This window comes from Phyllopteryx taeniolatus, chromosome 6, assembly GCF_024500385.1.
Source record: "Phyllopteryx taeniolatus isolate TA_2022b chromosome 6, UOR_Ptae_1.2, whole genome shotgun sequence".
Classification (NCBI taxonomy): Eukaryota; Metazoa; Chordata; class Actinopteri; order Syngnathiformes; family Syngnathidae; genus Phyllopteryx; species Phyllopteryx taeniolatus.
Genome location: NC_084507.1, coordinates 5,076,279 through 5,100,191, shown reverse-complemented (window position 1 = coordinate 5,100,191; position 23,913 = coordinate 5,076,279). Strand labels below are relative to the sequence as shown.

General features: G+C 40.9%; 1 protein-coding gene across 11 annotated transcripts in view; it reads left to right on the top strand.

Annotated features, from left to right (window-relative positions):
• usp45 (ubiquitin specific peptidase 45) overlaps positions 1–23,913 on the top strand; it is a 68,361-nt gene that overhangs the window by 37,482 nt on the left and 6,966 nt on the right. For 10 of the 11 annotated variants that reach the window (XM_061777870.1, XM_061777880.1, XM_061777879.1 and 7 more), the window contains 11 exons: positions 266–361; positions 3,940–4,070; positions 17,615–17,702; positions 19,460–19,541; positions 19,960–20,051; positions 20,183–20,239; positions 20,360–20,479; positions 21,927–22,566; positions 22,698–22,795; positions 22,914–23,000; positions 23,185–23,329. In XM_061777870.1, the coding sequence (XP_061633854.1) occupies positions 266–361; positions 3,940–4,070; positions 17,615–17,702; positions 19,460–19,541; positions 19,960–20,051; positions 20,183–20,239; positions 20,360–20,479; positions 21,927–22,566; positions 22,698–22,795; positions 22,914–23,000; positions 23,185–23,329 (1,636 nt within the window). The remainder of the gene's footprint in view (positions 1–265; positions 362–3,939; positions 4,071–17,614; positions 17,703–19,459; positions 19,542–19,959; positions 20,052–20,182; positions 20,240–20,359; positions 20,480–21,926; positions 22,567–22,697; positions 22,796–22,913; positions 23,001–23,184; positions 23,330–23,913) is intronic. The other variant, XM_061777871.1, reaches the window with a different exon arrangement.

Sequence of the window (23,913 nt, the reverse complement as noted above, 5' to 3'; positions counted from 1 at the left end):
ATGTGACCAAACAAATCTCTTGAAAGCAAAGGAAAATATACTTCTCTTATGGGACATTGACTACTCCAAACAAAGACTCCCCATTTTAAAGCAACATGACAAAATGACCATCAATCCTTCTAAATTGGCATAACATTTCACAAGGATATTTTAAATGACCACATGGAATTGCAAGAAGCGAGGAGTGGATTAACAAATGCACTGTATTAGATATAAAAATGTGATTTAATTATAAATGAAATTTGAAAACTGTCTCTTCTTACAGAATCTGTCCCAAACACACATGCTCATTGACCTCATCCAGGAAGTGAAGGAGAAAGGATATAAACTAAGGATCTGCCCCCCAGTTGAGAGCCATCTGGTACAGCTACCATTTCTTCTTCTTGACTTTTGGATTTATTTTTCAAATACTAATTGTCAAGTTACTCGGTGAATATTTATAGCTGGTCTTGAAACAATTGTTGATACTTGTGATACTCAATGGAATATTCATCATGCAAAGAAAATTAAAAGTAAATTTAACTTTTTTTTTTGCATCTCACTAGATAACTGTCACACAAATGTAAAAAAAAATCATCACTGTTAAATAGTAATGCATTCATACAAAACACTCCCTAATTTTGTCAACAAATAACTCCCTTTTTGGTGACACCTGATTCTTACTGTGTTAAATGTTAGTCCCCTTCAGGTAATTTCCAGTGTAAAGTACATCATTATTTTCTTCTAATGCCCCTGTTGAGGCCAGTTCTTTTGGAATAAGTATGCTTTCAGACCTGTAGTTCAGTTTCTCCTGTCCAAATTAGTTGTTCGGTTTATAAACAATGCCCCTGTCCTGCCTGGTTTGTTTCGTGCTCACTTCTCTTATTTGCACAAAAATGTAAACCAGAAAACAGTGCGTCGTACGGACAACCGAGTAAGTGAATAGCAGCACAAATAAACAATAAACAGTGCAAAACTAGTGTTTTTTGATAACTTTTATTATGTTGACAACACACCAGCAAATAGTTGAGTACACTTTAAAAGCATTAGTCAAGCAAATTATCCTTGTTTGCATGGTGAAAAGAACACCTGCTGCTCTACTACTGCACATACTTATCACTGAATGCAAAAGAGGTGAAGGCTACGTTGATGTTTAGGGTATAAATTAATGCTCATACAGTATGCAAGTAGTAGCAGGCCCATGGCTTTCACATCAACTGTGAACAACTCCAAGTGCATTTTGAGTTGTCAGTCTGTGTGAAATTACATATATTGGTTTGGAAAACAATAACCTATCCCTGCTGACAAAATGGCAAAAAAAAAAGTTAATGGCAGAAGAGCGTAGAGGCAGGGTTATGGCCACGTAATTCTGCTAAATTTAATGTTTAAAAGAGTGGCCTCTATAGTGAAGTTTCCAAGAAGCAGTACAGTTCGGTTTGGTTCATGATGCTGCCACAGTGTGTATAACTAATTGACAACCAAATTATTAAGCCTGCAGCATACTGCAAAATGCGGTTGAAACCAACTAGACTTGACCATCACATAAAAATAAGAGTTGGCGACACACACCCACATATTGAGCGATTGGATACATGGACGCCATGAACAGCGAGCCTGCATAGGCATGTGATGCTGTACATACAGTCTGTTGTACTTTCTCACATTTCTTAAACCATAAAAAGATAGATCAATAGTTAAGGAAGAAGCATGTTGCTAAAGAGAGGACGCAGGCGAGAATAAAAGCAAGGGTATGGATATTTTAAAGGCGTCTTGCCGACTCCATTCATATGTATGCACCCAGCAAGGTACAGAACGTTCTGTTTGTGTACATTTTGGTCACAAGCTTTGCTTTTTCATCCACTGCCACATTACACATTATGAGTATTGTTGTAAAACAATATTTGATGCTCTATATATCCCAATTATTGGCTCGAGGGACGTGGAATGTCACCTCTCTGGCAGGGAAGGAGCCCGAGCTGGTGTGTGAGGTCGAGAAGTTCCGACTAGATATAGTCGGGCTCGCCTCCACACATAGCTTGGGCTCTGGTACCAGTCCTCTCGAGAGGGGTTGGTCTCTCTTCCACTCTGGAGTTGCCCACGGTGAGAGGCGCCGAGGAGCTGTGGGTATATTTATTGCACCCCGGCTCGGCGCCTATACGTTGGGGTTCACCCCGGTGGACGAGAGGGTAGTATCCCGCAGCCTTCGGGTGGGGGGACCGGTCCTGATTTTGTTTGTGCCTATGCACCAAACAGCAGTGCAGAGTACCCACGCTTTTGCTTGAGAGCACTCCCGCTGGGGGACTCCATCGTTCTGCTGGGGGACTTCAATGCTCACGTAGGCAATGACAGTGAGACCTGGCTGGAAGGGCGTGATTGGGAGGAACAGCCCCCCCGAACAGAACCCGAGCGGTGTTCTCTTATTGGACTTCTGTGCTCATCATGGATTGTCCATAACGAACACCATGTTCAAGCATAAGGGTGTCCACACGTAAACTTGGCACCAGGATAGCCTAGGTCGCAGTTCGATGATCGACTTTGTGGTCGTGTCATCGGAGTTGCGGCCGCATGTCTTGGACACTAAAATAATTTAAACCCTACCCCTAACAATATATCTAACTTTCTCCTAATCATCATGTCAACTACCGGAGACAAATTCCTTGTGTGTTTTTTGGACATACTTGGCAAATAAAGATGATTCTGATTCTGAACCAACTCGCGAGCTTATCCTGTCACATTCCCAACATTCAAAGTTCCCCACATTCAGGTCTCAGCTCTGTGCCTCTTCTCTTTCTGCCTAAGAACCCGGTTTCCACCTCTCTTTCATCTTCAACCTACAGTAGCTGAATTTCCACCAGCGTCCTGTAGTTTAACGGCACTGTTGCCAGACGTTAACCCAGGCCACGACCGATCCCGTATGGAATTCTTTGGATGAAGGCTTTTTTGGCCAAGTTTTAAGACAGATACCCTTCCTGACACAACCCTCTGCATTTATCCGGGCTTGGGACTGGCCTACAGTTTGCAGTGGCTTGTGCCTCCCCCTAGGGTGTCTTGCATTCTTAAAGCCTAGAAATGTACAGACCCTTTCCAAAAAATTTGAATATCATTGAAAAGCTATTTAAAATGACATATGGGGAAACCTGGGCAGGTCTTCTGAGTTTAGGAGGTGATTAGTGTGTGACACTCAGTTTAAAACATTTATGGCCTGCAAAATTTGGGCTGATTTCTTCACAGTATTCTAATTTTTTGAATTCCCGATTCTGTAGGTTTTATGACCTGGAAGCCCAAATTATGTAAAAATAAACAAATAAATACTTGAAATCTATAATCTGTGAAAGTTTAACTTTTTGAATGGAGTGAAACTTAGTCATTTTGATTGGCTGTAAGCTGCGATGTTGCGACTGTGCGTCTGTGATTTAAATTCTGAATTGCGGCAAAACCAGTTTGCCGACTGATCGGCCACTTATGAAAACCGTTGCCAAACCATGCATACTTCGCGACAGTTCAATCAGGTTTGGCCACGTCGCTCGGTGTGCAGCAGCCTTGAGACACATTTCTCATTATTATGAAGTACAGTTCTACAACATCACAAACTACAGTCACAATAATAAACATTGTAAATGAATACCTCTCTGAACAGCTATGATTACATTTTTTTAAAGGCAGAATATTTGATACCATAGTTGTAGTGGATAACATACAGTATTTAAAGAAACTGATCGTGATTGTTGTGGATGGTTGGTGCAGGTGGTATAGTCATTATAGGGTACTGAGTTTAGTGTAGAACAATTCGAAAGTATTTTATTCCAAGGAATCAATGTGAACATTTCTGAATGCACTGTATGTTAGACCAATATATTCTTGAGTTATTTGTTAGTGATGAACGAATATACTGTAGATTTTGTTGTTACTTTGTACCTCCATCCTCTATCAAAATAGCCCTTTTTTTCTTTTTTTTGGCAGGCTCCATTAGTAGCAATGCTGCCTAGTCCAGAGCCACTGACTGCAGCCATGCTTCTCTTCCTCCAATGCATGAAAGAACCAGGAAAAGGTCCAGTTAATCCCAAGATCATCTTTAATCAACTCTGTCAGAAGTAAGGCACTCATTATTATTATTATTAGTAGTAGTAGTAGTAGTAAAATTATAAGTCTCCCCTACTTTTCGGCTTCTCTTTCTAAAAACAATACCATCAGAATGTAAATTCCCAACCATGTGGCTACATCATAGATGATAGATTCTTTAGAAAAGGTTTCTATACAGTCTGAAGAGTCTTAAATTTTATCGAGTCTTAATTTGAATTAAAAATGCGTCCAATTTCTCCTGATTTCTTGCGGTGGCCACTTGTTTGGATTTAAAGCGCTTAATTCACACTCACCAAGACTATTTCCACCGAGACAGCCACCAGATAGGTCACATGATGCTGGAAGATAGTGCTGCTCTTATTTAGACTACATCAGACGAGAGATGAGGAGAAAATGCGCTACAAAACACAATAGTCAAATGACTATTTTTACCTGGACAGCGACCAGATGGGTCACGTGATGCTGGAAGATCGTGCTGCTCTGATTCCGACTACATCAGACAAGAGATGAAGAGAAAATGAGCTACAAAACACAATAGTCAAACAAATTTCAAACGTTAGAACACAAAGTTTTAAAGGCAAGCAGCATATGTATTACCTGGAGTAAATGGAGAGAACATGCAAACTTAACATAGGAGGGGCTGATTCAAGATCCGGACAAAGGACACATTGACTAATTGTTTTCAGTGACGACAGCTGGGGAATACCAACATCACGTCCCAAGGGCAAAATGAAGAACATAAAGAAGCTGTTATAGTGGAAATGCTTTGAAGAGGACGATAATCGATGAAGCCACTATCAATGTTATATTTGAAAAGTGGTGACTCAACTCATCTTCACTCCTGTCTCGTCGACTACAGAATCTCTACAATTTAAACAATACATAGCGCTAAATCTGTGTCAGATTTGACTACATTTATGCAAGTTCAAAATCTAAACCAACAAAACCAAAAAGCTATGGGTAGAATACAAGCAGTTGTGAAGCGGATAGAAGATGGCAATGTTTTGGCAAAGTTCCGATTAATTTTCCAATATTTAATACAACCCTTTAGAACACGTGTCAATTTGGCATCCTGAGGGCTAGATCCAGCCCACCACATCATTTTACGTGGCCCGCAAAAGCAAATCAAAATGCTAAATGTTTTCAATTGTAATAACGCTGATATTGCAAACCAGTATATTTTTTTGTTACCAATCCCTCTTCGAAAAGAAATGTCACAGTTGAAAAACATGTTTTTTTTAGGCTTCTGATTCCAAAACTAGTTTTTCAGCAATTTGTTGTATATATGTAATTATAAGAGTTGATAATTCATTTTTATGGGTTTACAGTCATAACGGCCCTCCGATGTGGCCCATGACAAAAATTTGATACCCCACTTTATAATGACCTGAATTAAGCAACTTAAAAACAGAATGACTAAACCAAGATAACGTTGAATAAATAGACCAAGATATCAACAGCAGGTAGTGACTGTAAAGAAAGACCCTAAAACAACTGTTCTTGACATCAGTAAAGCAAATGGACAAATTCTACTCTTGATGATGAAAACCACTCTTTAGCAAGAACAATACGTAGACCAGGCCCGGAATATGCTGAAAAGTACAAAGATGAGGTGAAAAAAACATGCTGTGACAAAATGTTATGGACTCATGAGACAAAGATTAACCTTCAACAAATTAATGGAAAGGCTGAAGTTTGGGATGAGAAATTATCTGCTCATGATCCCAAACATATAAAGTCATCTGTGAAACAGTGTAGGTAATGTCATCGCTTACGCTTGCATGGCTTCTTCTGAGACACGCTTACTAATCATCATTGATATGGCTTACGATGGCAATAGTAAAATGAACTCAAAAGTCTGATTGTCATCATGCAGCAAGATAATGACCCAAAACAAACGCCAAGTCAATCGCCAGACTTAAACCCAAAAGATTATGCCTTTTACATGCTAAAGAGGAGACTACATAAATTAACCTCCCAAAACAAAAGAAGTTGCATTTTAAGCAACAGATTTGTAACTAAATATGTGACCCTCCAGCACGAAACTGATCGGAAGTTGCACGGCCGTGTTTTGAGCGACAGCCCATAAAGCAGGGTTATTCAACTAAAATTTTAAAAGATCCAAATTCCGAACATTTCTTGAAGCAAAGGTCCGAAAGCTCATCTAGTGTCTATTTACTGTAAGTAGCCTGCCTAATGGCCATGGCCCAATGGTTAAGATCATCACCTGCCACCGTGGGGGACCTAGGTTCCAGACCCCGACCGGACCATCCGCCAACATCCCCCGGACTCACGACTGTGGTGTCCTTGAGCAAGACACTGAAACCCCGAACTGCTCCCCGGGCGCTTCAGCTGCCCCCTGCTCCAGTGTGTTCCACTAACAAGTGTGTGTGTTCACTGTGATGGGTAAAATGCAGAGAACAAATTTCGTGTACATGCATGCATGTTCATGACAATAAAGGTGATTCTTCTTCTTCTTTAGTCATTGTATCTACATCTACTTGTAATAAATACCTTAGTCAAATCCAAAAATTAAAAATATTATTCTCAAGTAACACAGAACTAAACAAATATGTATGACTTCTGATATGTACAGTTGTTCTCATAAGTTAACATACCCTGACAGAATTTGTGAAATGTTTTTTTGTAATATGACTGAACATATTATTTTCTTTATGGTTAGGTTTTGTTTAATGATTGTACTTTCCTGAAATGCTTGACAGTTTAATTTTAATCCCCTTAAAAATACAATCTGTGTTTCGCCTAATCCTTTGTTTTCTTTAAAGAATAAGGACATCTTACAAATTCTGCCCGGGTAATCAAACGTATGAGCACAATTGTGTAATGTTTTCTCATTTACTAAATAAAAGTAGGGCGGCATTTCACAATAAGCGCAAGTCAAAAAAAATAAAAAATAAATAAATAAAATACTTACACGTATTCAAATAAAGTGCTTCAGAAAAAAAAGTTTGAGTTTCCCCTTTTCTATTTGGCATCTTGACACAACAGTGAAGTCTCAGACAATTTTACATATTTTAATTTAACAAATCTTAACTCAACCGTTTTAATGGTTATGTTTGTTCAAAACTTGTATGTTTTGTTAATAATGACGTTTCACATTGGTGAGACGGTGGCCGACAGGTTAGCACATCTGACTCACAGTTCTGAGGACCCGAGTTCAAATCTGGCCTCGTCTGTGTGGAGTTTGCATGTTCTCCCCATGCTTTCGTAGGTTTTCTCCGGGTCCTCCGGTTTCCTCCCACATCCCAAAACCATGCTTGGTAGGTTAATTGAAGACTAAATTTCCTGTAGGCATGAATGTGAGTGTGAATGGTTGTTTATATTTGCCCTGCGATTGGCTGGCATACACCGCCTCTTGCCCAAAGATAGCTGGGATAGGCTCCAGCACGCCCGCGACCCTAGTGAGGATAAACAGTACAGAAAATGGATGGATGGATGGACAATTCACATATATACACTTTTAATAAGTGCTCCCGGTGGGAACTTCCTACCAAGAAGGACACACAAAAATTACCGTGGACGTTCCATTTTTAGTGCAATTTGTTCCAAATGTTCTCTTCCTTTATCGATCATTTTCTGATCTTTCTTTGTCTTTAACTCGACTTCCACGCTGAGTCTCTCTCTCCCCCCCCGCTACAATTCTCCTCTTCTTAGTCTGGTCTGCGTGCAGTCAGTGATTACTGCCTGAGATACTGATTTCATTGGCTGAAGGAGGTGGCTGAACTTGCATGTGTTTGGTCAGTATGGTTCGTCACTACTATAAAGCCAGTAATGCTGCGTCGCTTAAAAGAATCATAACCTCTCTTTTTTTACTATGGTGTGGGTCCATATAGGACTGCCTCTGGATCAAGACCCAGACCACGGACCGCCAGTTAGTGATCTCTGCCATGAAGCATTGACTCTATGAAAAATATCAATATTCAGATGTAAATAAAGATCACTTCCCGGTTGGAATTTATGTGAATTTCTTACCTTAATGCCTTGAAAAAATAATACTTTTATTGAGAGGGTATAGCGAAATCTCTATGAGAAAAGTCAGACAACAAGAAATTAGCGACACTAATCGGCTGCTGCCATGTGCAAAACAAGGAATAAGTCATGTCTGGTATCACCAAAAAGCTTGGTCTTCTCTTCAGCTGCGAATTTAATTCTAATGTTCGTCATTATAAGTATGAGCCAACAAGACGCCGTAATACAGTCCCTCGCGATATAAACAAAACATCCTTGTTGCTAGGCTAACGCTGACACGGTGCTTCCTATCATTAAACAAACATATTTCACAAAATGTTACCCAATTACCACAATCTATACATCATTGTAAAGCGTTTTTAAAGCTTTTTCAGAAAACATATATAACTCAAAACATGGCCATGTGGTTTCCTATCGATTTCGTGCTGGAGGGTCACATATTTGGTCTTTTTTATCACTTTAGTCTATTTGAATTATATAATATTTTTGCTCACCTAAAGGTTCTGTGTTTCTTTACAAATACAGTAATGCCATTTAAGTTGTGTATAGAGCCAGATGTTACAACTGGAAGTATAAACTGAAATGTTGGGCTATGAGCTTTTATTCTGAAGGTGAAGTTACACCTTGTCGTCAGTCTCTGTTCGCTAATTACCGCCATTGTTGTATTTTTACATCACATGGGCTTCTTATTATGTGTTTTATGGTGACTATGTGACACAACAGCGCCACTTCAGGCCTGGCATACATACTACAGCGTTTAAGCGTCTGTATGGACACATTTCCTGAAATGATTCCGTGAGCATGGGAAACTGTTTAAAAAATGAAAAAGAACTAGACCCGCTCTGTTTCTGTCTGGACATGGCCTCAGTCTTCTTTGGCCAAAAAAAGAAAAGACAGAAAATGGAAAAAATTAAATTCCAATGCTTTTGGAGGCGGGTGTAGTTACAGACCAGTAATGTAAAATGCACGAAGCAACAACAGCACAAGTACAAGGAAAAGTAAAGGTTGTATACATTACACAGTAAAACAGTGGGCTTATGTGGTCTAAGTAAATTATGTTACTGTATAGCCTGATGCCTGAGTGATCCTTCCTACACTGGACGTAGCAGTCTGTAGCTGAAGGAGTTTACCACACTATATCCTCTGAACCTCCAGCTTCTCTTTTTTTTTTTTTTTTTTTTTCTCCCCATCCTGTCCTGTTCGGCCAGTAGGTCAAGCAGAATGGAGGATCTGTATCCCTTTTATGCCGTGTGTCTGTGGACACATACAAGTGAATTGACACAGTCTCTTATGCACAATAAATGTTGGCTGTTTCCTGGAATTGCTGTGTCAGCATGATGGGGATGGATGGGGGAGGACCCAAGAATGGCCTGGCCAACAGGACACCACCCACACCAATGGGATCCAGGGCTGTCCATCAGCCCCACCAAAGCGCCCCAAAACCAGCCACCAGGAGAAGAATGCAGGGACCCACCACCCCCATCCAGCAGGAGCCTCGCCATGAAAACAGAGGATACCTACCTACCTCTCCGCCCTTTTTTACCTTTTTATTTTTTTTGAGGGGGGTAAGCCATTCAGAAGTTGATTTACTGGTGTGTTTTGGATCGTTGTCCTGCTGCAGAACCCAAGTGCGCTTCAGCTTGAGGTTACAAACTGATGGTCGAACATTCTCCTTCAGGATTTTCTGGTAAAGAACAGAACTGATGATTCAACTTTTGTCTCATCAGTCAATTGAATATTGTCCGAAATGTCTTCAATTTTTTTTTTTTTTTTTTTTTTTTTTGCAAAAGACGAGCCTTTGTTATTTTTGGTCAGTAGTGGATCAGTCGTCTTGCTCCCTTTACAGAAAAACAGCCCCAAAGAATGATGTTTCCACCCCCATGCTTCACAGTAGGTATGGTGTTCTTTGGATGCAACTCCGTATTCTTTCTCCTCCAAATATGACAAGTTGAGTTTTTACCAAGAAGTTCGATTTTGGTTTCATCTAACCATATGACATTCTCCTAATCCTCTTCTGGATCATCCAAATGCTCTCTAGCAAACTTCATACGGGCCTAGACATGTACTGGCTTAAGCAGGGGCAAACGTCTGGCAGTGCAGGATTTGAGTCCCTGGCAGCGTAGTGTGTTACTGATGGTAGCCTTTGTTACTCTGATCCCAGCTCTCTGCAGGTCATTCACTAGGTCCCCCCGTGTGGTTCTTGAATTTTTGCTCCCCCTTCTTGTGATCATTTTGACCCCATGGGGTGAGATCTTGCGTGGAGCCCCAGATTGAGGAAGATTATCAGTGGTCTTCCATTTTCTAATAATTTTTTAGTTATTTTTTTCCCCAAACCACGCTGCTTACCTATTGCAGATTCAGTCTTCCCAGCCTGGTGCAGGTCTACAATTTTGTTTCTGGTGTCCATTGACAGCTCTTTGGTCTTGCCCATAGTGGAATTTGGAGTGTGACTGTTTGAGGTTGTGACAGGTGTCTTTTATACTGATGAGTTAAACAGGTGCAATTAATACAGGTAACGAGTGGAGGACAGATGAGCCTCTTAAAGAAGTTACAGGTACGTGAGAGCCAGCAATCTTGCTTGTTTGTAGGTGACCAAATACTTATTTTACACCATAATTTGCTCATAAATTCTTTAAAAATCAGATAATGTGATTTTCTGGATTTTTATATTTTATTTTTCCTCATTTTGTCTCTCATAGGTGAGAGACATTTTTCCTCCTCATTTTGTTTCTCATAGATGAGGTATATATAAAATTACAGGCCTCTCATCTTTTTAAGTGGGAGAACTTGGACAGTTGGTGGCTGACTAAATACTTTTTGTCCCACTGTACCCTATCCATGCATGTCCTTTCATCGTGCAAATCAGTCTAAAGTGTGAGAAAGAGAAGTAAATACATAAATGAGAAAAAGGGCAAAATAAAACATGAACAACAACAAAGAATAGAGAAGGCAGGTTTTTGACGGATGGCATTCTACCCAGGCAGAGGACTCAAAGATGTAGGTTCAGCATGTTGAAGAAGGGTGACCAGCTATCTGTGTAATTACTTAATTGATTTTTTTCATTCCGCAGAGCACTAACTAACTAACTAACCTGAACACGAACCTTAACTGAGGCAAGGGAGGCCTGCAGTTCTTTAGATGTTGTCCTGGGTTCCGTTTTGACCTCCTGGATGTGTTGTCGCTCTCCTCTTGGGGTAATTGTTTTTAGGCCGGCCACTCCTGGGAAGCTTCACCACTGTTCCATGTTTTCTCCATTTGAGGATAATGGCTCTCATCATGGTTTGCTGGAATCCTAAAGCTTTACAACTGGCTTTGTAACCCTTTGCAGTCTAATAGATTTCAATTACTTTATTTCTCACCTGTTCTTGAATTTCTTTGGATCATGGATTTGAAGATTTTGGCCATCTTCATTTTGTCTGACAAGTTCTGTTTAAGTGATTTCTTGACTGAGAAGGTCTGGAGGTAATCAGGCTTGGATGTGGTCATTGTAAATGAACTCAGCTTTCCAAAAAATGTGATTAGCCACAGTTAATTCATGATTTAACAAGGAGGGCATTTACTTATTCACACAGGGGCAAGCAGCTTTGAATGATTTTCCCCTTAATAAATAAAATCAGGGGGCATGGTGACCGACTGGTTAGAGCGTCTGCCTCACAGTTCTGAGGACTGGGGTTCAATTCCCGGCCCCACCTCTCTCCCCGTGCCTATGTGGGTTTTCTCCGGGCACTCCGGTTTCCTCCCACATCCCAAAAACATGCATGGTAGGTTATTTGACAACTCTAAATTGCCCGTAGGTGTGAATGTGAGTGTGAATGGTTGTTTGTTTGTATGTGCCCTGCGATTGGCTGGCAACCAGTTCAGGGTGTACCCCGCCTCCTGCCCGATGATAGTGGGATAGACACCAGCACGCCCGCAACCCTAGTGAGGAGAAGCGGCTCAGAAAATGGATGCATGGATGGATGGATGGATAAATAAAATCACAGTTTAAAAACTGCATTTTATGTTTGTATGGGTTATCTTTCTCTGATATTTATATTTGTTTTATTATTTTAAACAAAGTGGTGATGATGGCCCCATTATTAAAATATTGTTTTCGATATTGTGGGAATATTGTCTGGGCTAGGTTTTTGTTTAGGCATGGTACATTGCAGGAGTTTGGTATTGCACTATTGTGCAGGTGGGTGACCAGGATATTTGATGCTGGGTGACTAGGTACATCTCTGGTGCGGCTTTGACATTTATTCTGGTACCTAGCTTTCATCGAGCAGGCATGTGTGCATTTGTTCGTCTGTGCATATGCGTGTTTGTGTGTGTGCGAGCGCTTGTGCATGTTGTAACCTCACCTGGTACCATTTCAGCCCACAGCACTCGTGAAGCCAATGTGCATTCAGACAGTAAGCATTGCAACCACCTGTATGCAATCAAATGTAACTAATCTTACAGTGGGCCATGCATTCCACTCTCATGCATTTAAAATAAAAGGTATTGTGACAAGCCTCAGTATTCGTTTCTTATGTCACATTTTTACCTACTTATAGCACTATATTTTGAACAGGTTTTCATTGTGGTTGACCTATAACAAAAACGGTGACTATTCTCATTTAATTTTAATCACAGCTGAAATCAGAGATTCAATTTCGAAAACTTCATGTGTTAACTGTTTTTGCATTCAGTCAGAGATTCAGCTCTATGGATACAGTCAAGAACAGCTCCTGTTAGAGACTTTTCTCAAATGCAGGAGAAGTGTGTGCGTGTTTGTTTTACACTGATCCTTGAAAGAGCCTAATTTAGTGTCAACTTCAACCAGTTGACAGATCCCACAATCTGCGGGATCTGTGATCAGTCCGAAGCTATACTTGTCAAAATAAGTACAGTGCACTCCAAGGAAATTCTGGGCAGCACTTGAACAGGTCACCATAAATGCCCTTAGGTTGATCTGTCTCTATATGGCCAATACCATATGGGTGACATAAACCCCTGCAGTTTCATCATTGTTCAGGCAATTTTGTCATTGTAGCATCATTGTAACTAATGAGCACACACTGCTGTGAAATACAAACACACACAAAATCCTAAGGTTAGTTTACCTTGTTGCTGTTCCTTAGCTTTGGACTTTCCAGGGTTTTACTCCAATCTTCACTTAATTTTTCCCTGTTGTTGTTGTTAAGTTTGTCGTTCTGACTGGTGTTCAACACTACCTTAAGACTCGTCTTAAATATAGATTATGTCTCGAATTGGATGGCGACTGGATGGACCCAAGAGCAGGTGGAGGCTGAGAGGTTGTGATGAACAGTTTATTGAAAGGGGGAAATAAAGATGGTCCTTGAGGTGCGCTGGCGGGTAGTGGAGGCAGGGAATGTGTGGCAGGTGATGACGAGGGCAGGCGGCTGGCTTGACGGCGTGGTGGTAGGAATTCACTTCCGAATCAGATGCCCCAGCCACCACATCTGGCTCCTCTCGATGTGAAGGAGCAACATCAACATATTTTGTATTCTCATGTATAATTCACATTCATTCACAAACTTGTTTCTTAGGTGCTCTTTAGGTTTTGGACACCACACACTTCAATAGCGGAAAGATTACAATACGTTTGATATAAATGGGACTGTTTAAACCTGTATAATCTGGAACGCCCACCTACAATTACATAGACATAAAAGTGGAACAAATGTAATGTCATCCATCCATTTTCTATTCTGCTTATCCATATTAGGGTTGCGGGTGTATTGGAGCCTATCCCAGCTTTGGGCAACTCAGAGGTACACCCTGGAGTGGTCGCCAGCCAATTGCAGTCCACATATAGGCAAAACAACCATTCACACTTACATCTCAGGACAATTTAGTCTTCAATTAACTTAACATGGATGTTTTTGGAATGTGGGAGTAAACCAGAGTACCCAGAGAAAAAACACGCAGGCGAGGGGAGAGCATGCAAAGGAGCCTGCATACGAACTCACGACCTCTGAATAATAAGTCTGGCGTGCTAACCAGTTTTCTACTGTGCTGCTCGATATACTGCAATATCAGTAGATTATTCTTTTTCTATTCTGCTGCACTGTCAAAAGGTTTCTCTTATGACTATATACTGTATGTAGAGGAAGAGTACAGTTATATACTAAAATGTATTTATTTTGGCGGGGTCAGCCCCATATTGTTGAAGCCATTATGTACTGAAACCATCCATCCATCCATTTTCTTTACCGCTTATCCTCCCTAGGGTCACGGGCTGCTGGAGCCTATCCCAGCTATCTTCGGGCGGGAGGCGGGGTACACCCTGAACCGGTCGCCAGCCAATCGCAGGGCACATAGTAACAAACAACCATTTGCACTCACATTCACACCTACGGGCAATTTAAATGTTTCACACCTACGGGCAATGTTTTTGGGATGTAGGAGAAAACCGGAGTGCCCGGAGAAAACCCACCCAGGCACGGGGAGAACATGCAAACACCACATAGGCGGGGCCGGGATTTGAACCCCGGTCCCCAGAACTGTGAGGCAGATGTGCTAACCAGTCGTTCACCGTGCCGGCTGTACTGAGACCATGAATTTTAAATACATCATCAGTTATGGAAAAATTGTAAAATGTTCATGCCTCAAATATTTTCATCCAGTGCACCTGAGAAAAAGGCTCTTCTTTTAATGTGTAATAGGAAATTGTTGTTGAAGTTGTAGATTAGCTACAGTATTCTTACCACCTGTATTGTCCTGCACTTTATGTATGTCTATTTTACAAGATGGACAATAACGTCACCAACATTCGTCTTCCCTTGCTTTTTTTCTTGAATTGATGAAAATTTTAGGATGGCCGATGTGCACTTCATTCTGTTGGGTGGAAAAAAATAAGACTTTGCTTTCTTCTCTATCCATTTACTTTGTGAAAATGTCAACATACCCATATCTTTGAAAAATATTGTTTAGAATCCTTGATGAGAAGCCTTACATCCCTGATGGAAACAGCCAAGAGCAACAATGAATTTTATCTATTGCTGTGACACACACATGCAGTCCAAACAACATGAGGCGGGGTGGACATGTTTGTCTGCGCATGAGGCAAGATATCTTTCTTTAATAAGAAAGATATTCACAGTTGTATGGAACAAATATAGGCTTGTGTGCGTTTTCTAAGCATAGAGGCGTGGTCAAAATTGTCTTAAAGTCTTCGGTTGAGGTCACTTTTGTAAATACAGTCATGTTTCTAAATGTAAAATAATTAAAAAAAAAATGCTAACCTGCAAATGCACGTAATGTCAAGCACAATATAGCTAATTTGAGTCTTTTCAAACTTAACTTTTGCCTCAATGTGGAAGTTTCAATTCACTGGGTACATACAGACAAACAACCACACAACCAACATTCACACCTAGGGCCAGTTTAAAATCTTTAAGTAGTCTATCAATCCATCCATCCATTTTTTACACCGCTTATCCTCACGAGGGTCGCAGGTACACTGGAGACTATCCCAGCTAACTGCGATTGATAGGCGGGGTACACCCTGAACTGGTCGCCAGCAATTTAGAGTCTTCAATCAACCTACCATGCTTGTTTTTGGGATGTGGAAGGAAACCGGAGTACCTGGAGAAAACCCATGCAGGCACGGGGAGAACATGCAAACTCCACACAGGCAAGGCTGGATTTAAACCCCGGTCCACAGAATTATAAGGCAGATGTGCTATCTAGTCATGATTCATGATTTTGGAATGTGTATTTGGGGAGTTGGGCCTGAACACAGATTCGAAGCTACAACCTCTGGACTGTGAGACGAATGCACTAACCACATGGAACAATCTTCTGCCCAGCTAAAACCTATTCATTCAACGCTAATGTTTATTCATTTATTAATTAATTAATTTATTTATTTATTTATTTTTTATTTTTTTTGTTACCAATGTAATCTACCGAAACTTTTTGCGCTTTAACTCAATTAGTGCGATATTTTATTAATCCTGTGACTGAGTTAAATTATGTTTATAATTGCATCCCTCGGTGGATTATGTTCTTAATACCCCAAATTATATTTGGCATGTTCTTAATACCCCAAATTATATTTGGTAATCAGAAATACTAAAATCATTCATTGAAATTTACAAGCAAATGAACAGTGCCAGACAAAAACGCTGTTTGCTACTGATGCTATACAAGATACTGTATCTGTATATCTATCTCTTTATTTGCTTTTTTTATAATTAGTCGACCATACTCTAAGTGATCGAGTGTTTGTCTTCATGTGAGAGAGTGCAGGAATAATTCCTTATTTCATTTGTTTACGGGTGCATTGTGTTGCTCATACGTGTGTGCTCGGGATATGAGCTTGTGTGGCCTTGCGTCTGGTACTAACTCATCCGGCTATTAATTGCGTTAGCACCGCAGCTGCTTGCATTGGCCAGATTGAGAGCAACGCTACAGGGCCCTTCTGCTTCCCTCCACTGGGACGAGCTTCCAGACCTCCTCTTTCCCAGTAATTCTAATCAGTTTTTCATTTTTCTTTTTTCATCTGTCCATTTTCTTTCTGTCTCTTAACTGATATTCTTAATTTACTCTGGATTGACTACACTCTTGGGAAAACAGATTCAACGAGAGGTGGAAGTTTCATTGTATGTTGTTCGTTTTTAGGTCTTGCAAATTAATGACATCCTCCACAATTTTCAACCCTCCACCCACCTTTCTCTTTTGAATGCACGAAGAGGGACCAGTATTGTGTCAGTATTTAGTGGTGGGGGCAGTGGACTTAGGCCAACGCTAGACCTTCTGTCAGTGACCTGTCCTAAGGACAGGCTGTTGGCCATCAAATAAGTATTATACCACAAGAACTTTGCGTTATAGGGCATTAGGTATCAGTTTACCATATGGATTTAACAGACTAGTCCAATACTTGGACTGTTGGTCTCCCGAACCAGAAGTGTTGCTTCTCACTTTGTGTTGTGCATATGAGACCAACCTGTCCTGTGGTTGTGTGTGTATTTTGGCCCAACAGGTTGATGTGGCTCTGTCCTTTGCTGCCCATCTGCCCCTGACATCTGTCCTCACATCTGTTCAATGTGGACAGCCAGGGGACGGACGGATGAAGAGCCTTTCCTCTTCGTACACAGGCGTTGATGCTTATATTGGACAGCCGTCTAACAGGGGGGGGGGGGGGGGGGAGTCAACGTGCAGCCTACCTGATTTAAGATGAAAGTAGTTGTATATTATAAATACCTATTTTACAGAAAATATTGATGGTAGCATGTACATCATGATGTTTATTTAGAAAGGTGCTGAGCTGGTCTGTTAAATCAGATGTAATAAGATAAGAATTGTCAATATTTTCGTCTACTCTAGATGGTATTGGTGATCCTGTTGAATAATATCTCTTCAAATGATAGTTGTTCCACAGATAGGAAGGTAGGCAGATGAATGGCTTCACACACGCATAGGCAGGCAGATATGAGCAGAAAATACCATTCATTAATGTTATCATTTGAATTACTAACAGCTAATGTTTATGATACAGTCACTATAGGAGCATCAGAATATTTTTTGTGCGCAATTGTTTTTGTTTCAGTAAGAAATTCACTTTCTTTACTAGGGCTTCACGCTTTAAGGGGTATCAACAACAGGACAGCCAGGAGCTTCTTCACTATTTGCTGGACTCCATAAGAGTAGAGGAAACTAAAGTAAGTAATGTCCTTTATCATATGTTTAATTTCTTTGAGCAATTAAAGAGCCTCATATAATCTTTTTATTTTTATTTTATTTATTTTATTTTTTTTAACTCCTGTATGTAGCATTGACAGCTCAATAATAAAATGGTCTTCATTTTAAATATTAACACCCATTTATTCATCACACAATTTGCAGCATTGTAAATAAGAGGTTTGATCTGACGTTTTATAGCGTGTGCTTGTGATCGCGTGCGTGCGTATACATGCCCGCGACACTGCCACCCACAACCCTTCACAGAGCAATTAGCAGACCCGCAGCCGCTTTTTGGGAAGGCTGAGATGTTCCCAGTTGCCCCACCAGTGGCTATGTGAACCTAGCAGGGGAAGATAGCGGGTGTGTTTAGTGGTCAGCCCTAGGCTCCACAGTCTCGGCTCCCATTCAAACTTGTGAACATTGACAGTTGTGCCAGTTCAGGGGCTTGCAAGTGGCATAGCCAACATCATTGTGTGATCTTGGGAAACCCACAGCTGCTGAATGAACTCCTGGGCTACCCCATTGTGCTTGAGGGTCACCCATCACCCCCTCCCTACATGCACACTCATCAGCCATTTTCCAATTTAATCAAGGAAGCATAGAGGATGAGGTACAGCCTTTATTCGTGTAATCAAATGCATTTAATCAACCAGGCATGTTCACAAATAAAGTGGGATAGTAATTTCTGCGTTTGAAATGAGAACAATCACACATTTTTGGTGTAGAATGTTTTGCTGGAAAAAAGAACATCAAAGATCAACTCAGTTCTTCTAGAAAGGAGTAATCATTCGTTTGTTTCTGGTGATTTGTACATATACTGTAACATTTGGAATATTTAGTACAGTGTGAATGCATACTGCCTTGTGTGTCGCTGAGCATGAGAAGGAGATGGGTGTGACCATCCTTGAGAGCCCCTAAGTGTTTGTGTTCATTGGCTATTAGTATCAGAGATGTAAATATGCTAATCTGACCCCAGTCAATTATCAGCAATTAACTGAGATGGTAGTTATTACTCTCTCAGGGCATGGACTGTCCTTCTTCACCCCATCTTCATTTTTGTTTCCATTCCTGCACCGTTGCAACAGCAACCATTCCACATCCTTCACAACCCCCCTCTCCTTACCCATGTGGGACCATGCATGCTGTTACTTTGGAGGGGGAGGGTGGGGGTTACTGGTAATTAATTAGGAGAGTTTCAGCCTCGTCTCACTGTGCTGACCGAGTGGGGTGAGAGACTGGCTGGACTCGGATTAACGAGGCTTTTTGACCTAAATAGCCAGTCCACTGCGTGGCTCCTGGGACAATGGGGACGACTGGTCTCAAATACAGACACAGACCATGGCCAATTATGTATTGATTGGTGCTTTACTTTGGTTGTGCCTCTTCACAGCTCTCTCACCAACAACTCACTGACCATGTCACCTTTAATCAGAGGACCCCTCCAAAGAGTTCTCACACACACATGTGCGTACATACACAGATAATGAAGAGAACCCCATCTTAACAGTTTCAGACAAGCACAATAATTATTTTTCTAATGATGTTTATAATAAATACAACTGTCAAGCTGAGGTTTTGCCGGGATGCTGATATGTTTGTAATGGATGTAATTAAAAGAATGTACAGAAAGAAACACAAAAGGAATCTACCATGGTAATTGTATTGCAATGTATCTATTTTAAATCCTCCAAATCACATGAGAAATCACAATTGCTTAATTGTTTTTGTTGTCTAGAGGGTGAAGGCTGGAATTCTCAGGGCTTTCAACAATCCTACCGAGAAGACAGCAGATGAGGAAACCAGACGTCAAGTCAAAGGTTCATTATGCTGAAGCATTCAGCTGGCTAAGAACCATAGTCCCATCTTGTGGCTGTTTAAGGAAATACTATTACTAAACAGAAACAGGATGGCTCCACTGTAAAAAGAGGATTAATCTGAAAGATGCAGTAGCAGATCATGTGAATCACAGCTTTATTGTTCTGGGTTTTAAATTTTGGCTACCTTGAGTTTGCACCCTTAAAAAAGTTTTTAAGAAAACTATCCATCCATCCATTTTCTCTACCGCTTTATCCTCACTAGGGTCTAGTCCAGCTAAAATAGTGGCCTACAAAAGAGATAAACTACATTGTCTTTGGTGGAGTGTGGCTTCCATATGGCAGATTGCAATTACATATGGTCAATTACAATTATATTCATATAGTGTTCAATTATTCAAACACTGTCTCTCCCTAACAGCATATGGAAAGGAAGGTGTAAAGATGAACTTTGTTGACCGCATCTTTGTTGGAGAGCTGACCAACACAATTATGTGTGAAGAGTGTGAACACGTAAGTGTGGATGGGTAAACATGATTTATGAACCAATTAGAGAACTTAGTTGATTCGTTGCACTGGAAAAGTGAGTCTTTAGTGCTGATGTAGCTTACTGTAACACACTCACACACTGATTTGTCTTTCAGATCTCGACAGTTAAGGAAGCTTTCATAGACATCTCTTTACCCATCATAGAGGAACGGGTAACATGCTGAATAGCTTCTAGAAATATCTGTTTTATTATTAACGGATTCTTAATTATGCTTGCAAAGAAGATTTTTGTCAAAACTTTGTGCTGATGTCGCTTTACACTGTTGCCACAGATATCAAAACCGTCCAACAGTATCAGGCTGGCGAAGGGAAGTCGAGAGCAGGACACCAACACGGTGGTCATTTCCACTACAAACTCAGCCAACAGAAACACCAGGAAGCTGAGTGGACAGGTGGGTCACTGCTGCTATAATTGTCTTTACACATCAACATTCAAATATAAAGGAGAACAGAGAAATTGTGTGTTATAAGTACACGCAAGTACATATAAAATGTTGTACTTAATATTTTCCTGGAGGATGCATTTGGGATTAGCCTTTAAAGTCGGTAATAGTGAAAAATTAAGTGAAACAGACAATGAGTTTAGTCAATTCTTTTCCAGAATGAGAGTGCTTAAATAGGAGGATGCTATTCATGTGGCACAGCTTGAAGCAGGCATCAGGTGCAGGTGGAGCTGGGCCTGGCTCAAGTTGTAGGCCAAAACAAAAAGGCAACGAAATGAAGCAAATTTAATTTTAATCTTAAATTTATACATCATGTACTTGAGCGGTGTAAATAAATGTTTTTCTGCGTCAAGAATTTTTTTTTATTTTGCCTTGTACTCTTCAGAGTCTTCCAGATTGCTAAATTTATGTTAAAATTAAAACAATTCTCTGCATGGGCCTGGGGGAACCCCCTACAATGTTTTTTTTTTTTTTTTTTTTGGTCACCTTTTTCATGCCTTTGGTGTTTGCATGTCTGGTATTAACAGTAATGAATGACTAGTGAATCAGAATTGAATAGTTTCTCCTTGCACTATTCTGAAGTAATAGTCCAACAAATTAAAAATTAAATTTGAATAATTTGAAAATGTATCTATTAAACCAGAAAGGGAGTAATGTTATTTGTTTGTTATATTCGAAATGTTATTTATTATTATTTTTAGTTTAAAAATGGCTTACTTTAACCAGGATCCCTTAACGTACCTTGCCAAAGGTAGAAGCCCGGCTCTGTTTTGTCTGTCGGTGCCGTAACTCCTCGCTGCCTAGTGCCTTTATGCTTTGAAACAAGCTGCCGCCTTTCCAGCTAGCCAGCTATCTACTTAGCGTGGTGGGTAGCTAGCCAGCTCTCATCATCTTTCACACCATGTTGGATAAACTTTCTCAAATTCATTCTGCCACGGTCGCCCTCTCCAGCGATGGCTCCTTTCCAATTTCGGTTGTGTCGTTGTCATGAATATTAGTGCAGCTATTCCGAACTTTTTTTTTTTTATTTTTTTATAACAAACTATGTGGAGATCTTCGTGAACCTACAATGTGTACATGCGCAGAAGCATTAAGTTAAAACGGTGGTAAAATCGTGGATATTTTTTTTTCTTAAGTAAATGCAGCTTGGATGGCAACATTTGCAGCTCTCGTCTGAATTAAGTTGTATGTTGTTCTTTGATTTGTTATGATTCGAGTGCAAAAATTGTGTATGGCCGTTCGTTTTTTTTGGGGGGGGACTCGAGTTGATTCACTCAGCACAGACTCGTTTGTAGCTCTAATTTGTCATGTGTGGTTACTTAAATTAGGAATGCATGCATTTAGTAATGTGTATTGTTGTCATTGCAAGGGGCTTACATTTTTGTTTTTCCTCTAGAAACAATGTGGCAGGATGTCTTCCAGCTCTATGGATGGAAAGGGGGCAGGTTACAGTGTGGAACGACCGGAAGAAGAGGGTATTGCGGGTGGATCAACCCGCTGTGTCTCTACTCACACGATGGCCACTTGCGGAAGCCTCTCAGATGGCAGTGAGAGAGGCTCTGGCCCTCAGGACAGCAGTAATGATGCTGATAGTGAGGCTTCAGAAAGCGAGTGGGCCCCGCACACTTCCTTCTCCAGTCATGTCCAATCTCACACGACACCCACTGTCAATTCAGCTGCTGTATTTGTTTATACCTCATCATCCTCTTCCAAGCAAGGTGGCATTGTGGACCCGCTAGTAAGCAATTTGTCAAAAGTCAGCCTTGGCCTCAGTTCAGGGGACAGCTCGCCTCCTTTGCGACGTTCTCCAGAGGAGCCAGAGGAAACTAGGTCACGAGAGAATCTCCACCATCAGTACCACCAGGGGGCATTCCAGGCACTCTCCCACAGTTACAATCCCAGCTCCAAGGAGTGCTCCATCCAGTCCTGCCTCCACCAGTTTACCTCTGTGGAACTGCTCATGGGCAACAACAAGTTGCTTTGTGAGAGCTGCACTGAACGCAGACAAAAGCAGATGCGCAAGAGCAGCTCAGCTGGTGGGCCAAAATCTTTGTGCATGTCACTGTTTACCTGCACAGGATTCAAAAATTCTACTGTCAGGCAATTATGCTGAAAGCATCTGTTAACTTAAATTCTTACCTTGCTCTGTTTTGTGTTGCTGTTGTAGATAAAAAGGTGGAGAAGATCTACACCAGTGCAAGAAAACAAATGCTCATTTCCTCACTTCCTCCTGTCATCACATTGCATCTGAAACGCTTCCACCAAGTTTGCCATCTTTTTGTAGTTTTTTTTAACATATAATACCTAATACATAAAGGTGTGTACATTTTAAAATGGTGGTCCGAGAGTCAAATATCTGTCTGCTATCCTTTTGTCTTCAAAGGCCGGAATGAATCTACGAAAAGTGAACCGTCATGTCGACTTTCCTTTGATCTTAGATCTGGCCCCATTTTGTTCAGCATCATGCAAGGTAGAAATGTGTTTTAACATTAGATACACCTCCACAATCTGTGTCCAACATTTTTAATCTTTCTCAAAGACTGTATTTTTTTAATAAATGTTCTTTGGGTGTACTGTTGTTGGGGGCTATTTATTTTCTTTTTTTAGGCTTTTTTTTGTTTTCCTTTTTGCTAATTGTATTTCCTCAACATTAGCAGAACCTGGCCCAAGATGACCGTGTCCTTTACAGCCTGTATGGGATTGTAGAGCACAGTGGCTCAATGCGTGGTGGTCACTACACTGCATACGTAAAAGTCCGCGCTCCTCAGAGGAAAACGGAACATCACAGGAACTTGTCAGGTCAGGGTTCAGCAGTCAATGTTGCATGGAGACCTTTGTCCTCTAAAGATTTGCATTTATCAAAAATATTTGTGTGTGTGTGTGTGTGTGTGTGTGTGTGTGTGGTTAGCACGACTGGTTAGCACATCCGCCTCACAGTTCTGAAGACCGGGTTCAAATCCGGCCTCGTTCTCCGTGCCTGCGTGGGTTTTCTCCGGGTACTCCGGTTTCCTCCCACATCCCAAAACCATGGATGGTAGGTTAATTGAAGCCTCTAAATTGCCCGTAGGTGTGAATGTGAGTGCGAATGGTTGTTTGTTTTTATTTGCCCTGCAATTGGCTGATGACCAGTTCAGGGTGTAACGTGCCTCTTGTCCAGAGTCAGCTGGGATCGGCTCCAGCACGCCCGCGACCCTAGTGAGTATATGCGGTTCGAAAAATGGATACAATGTATCTACAATGTGTAAATATATATCCATCCATTTTCCGTACCGCTTATCCTGGAGCCACCGTGTCGCCATCATATATATATGTGTGTGTGGGTGTCCATCTCCATCCATCCATTTTCTTCCGTTTATCTGAGGTCGGGTCGCGGAGGCAGTAGC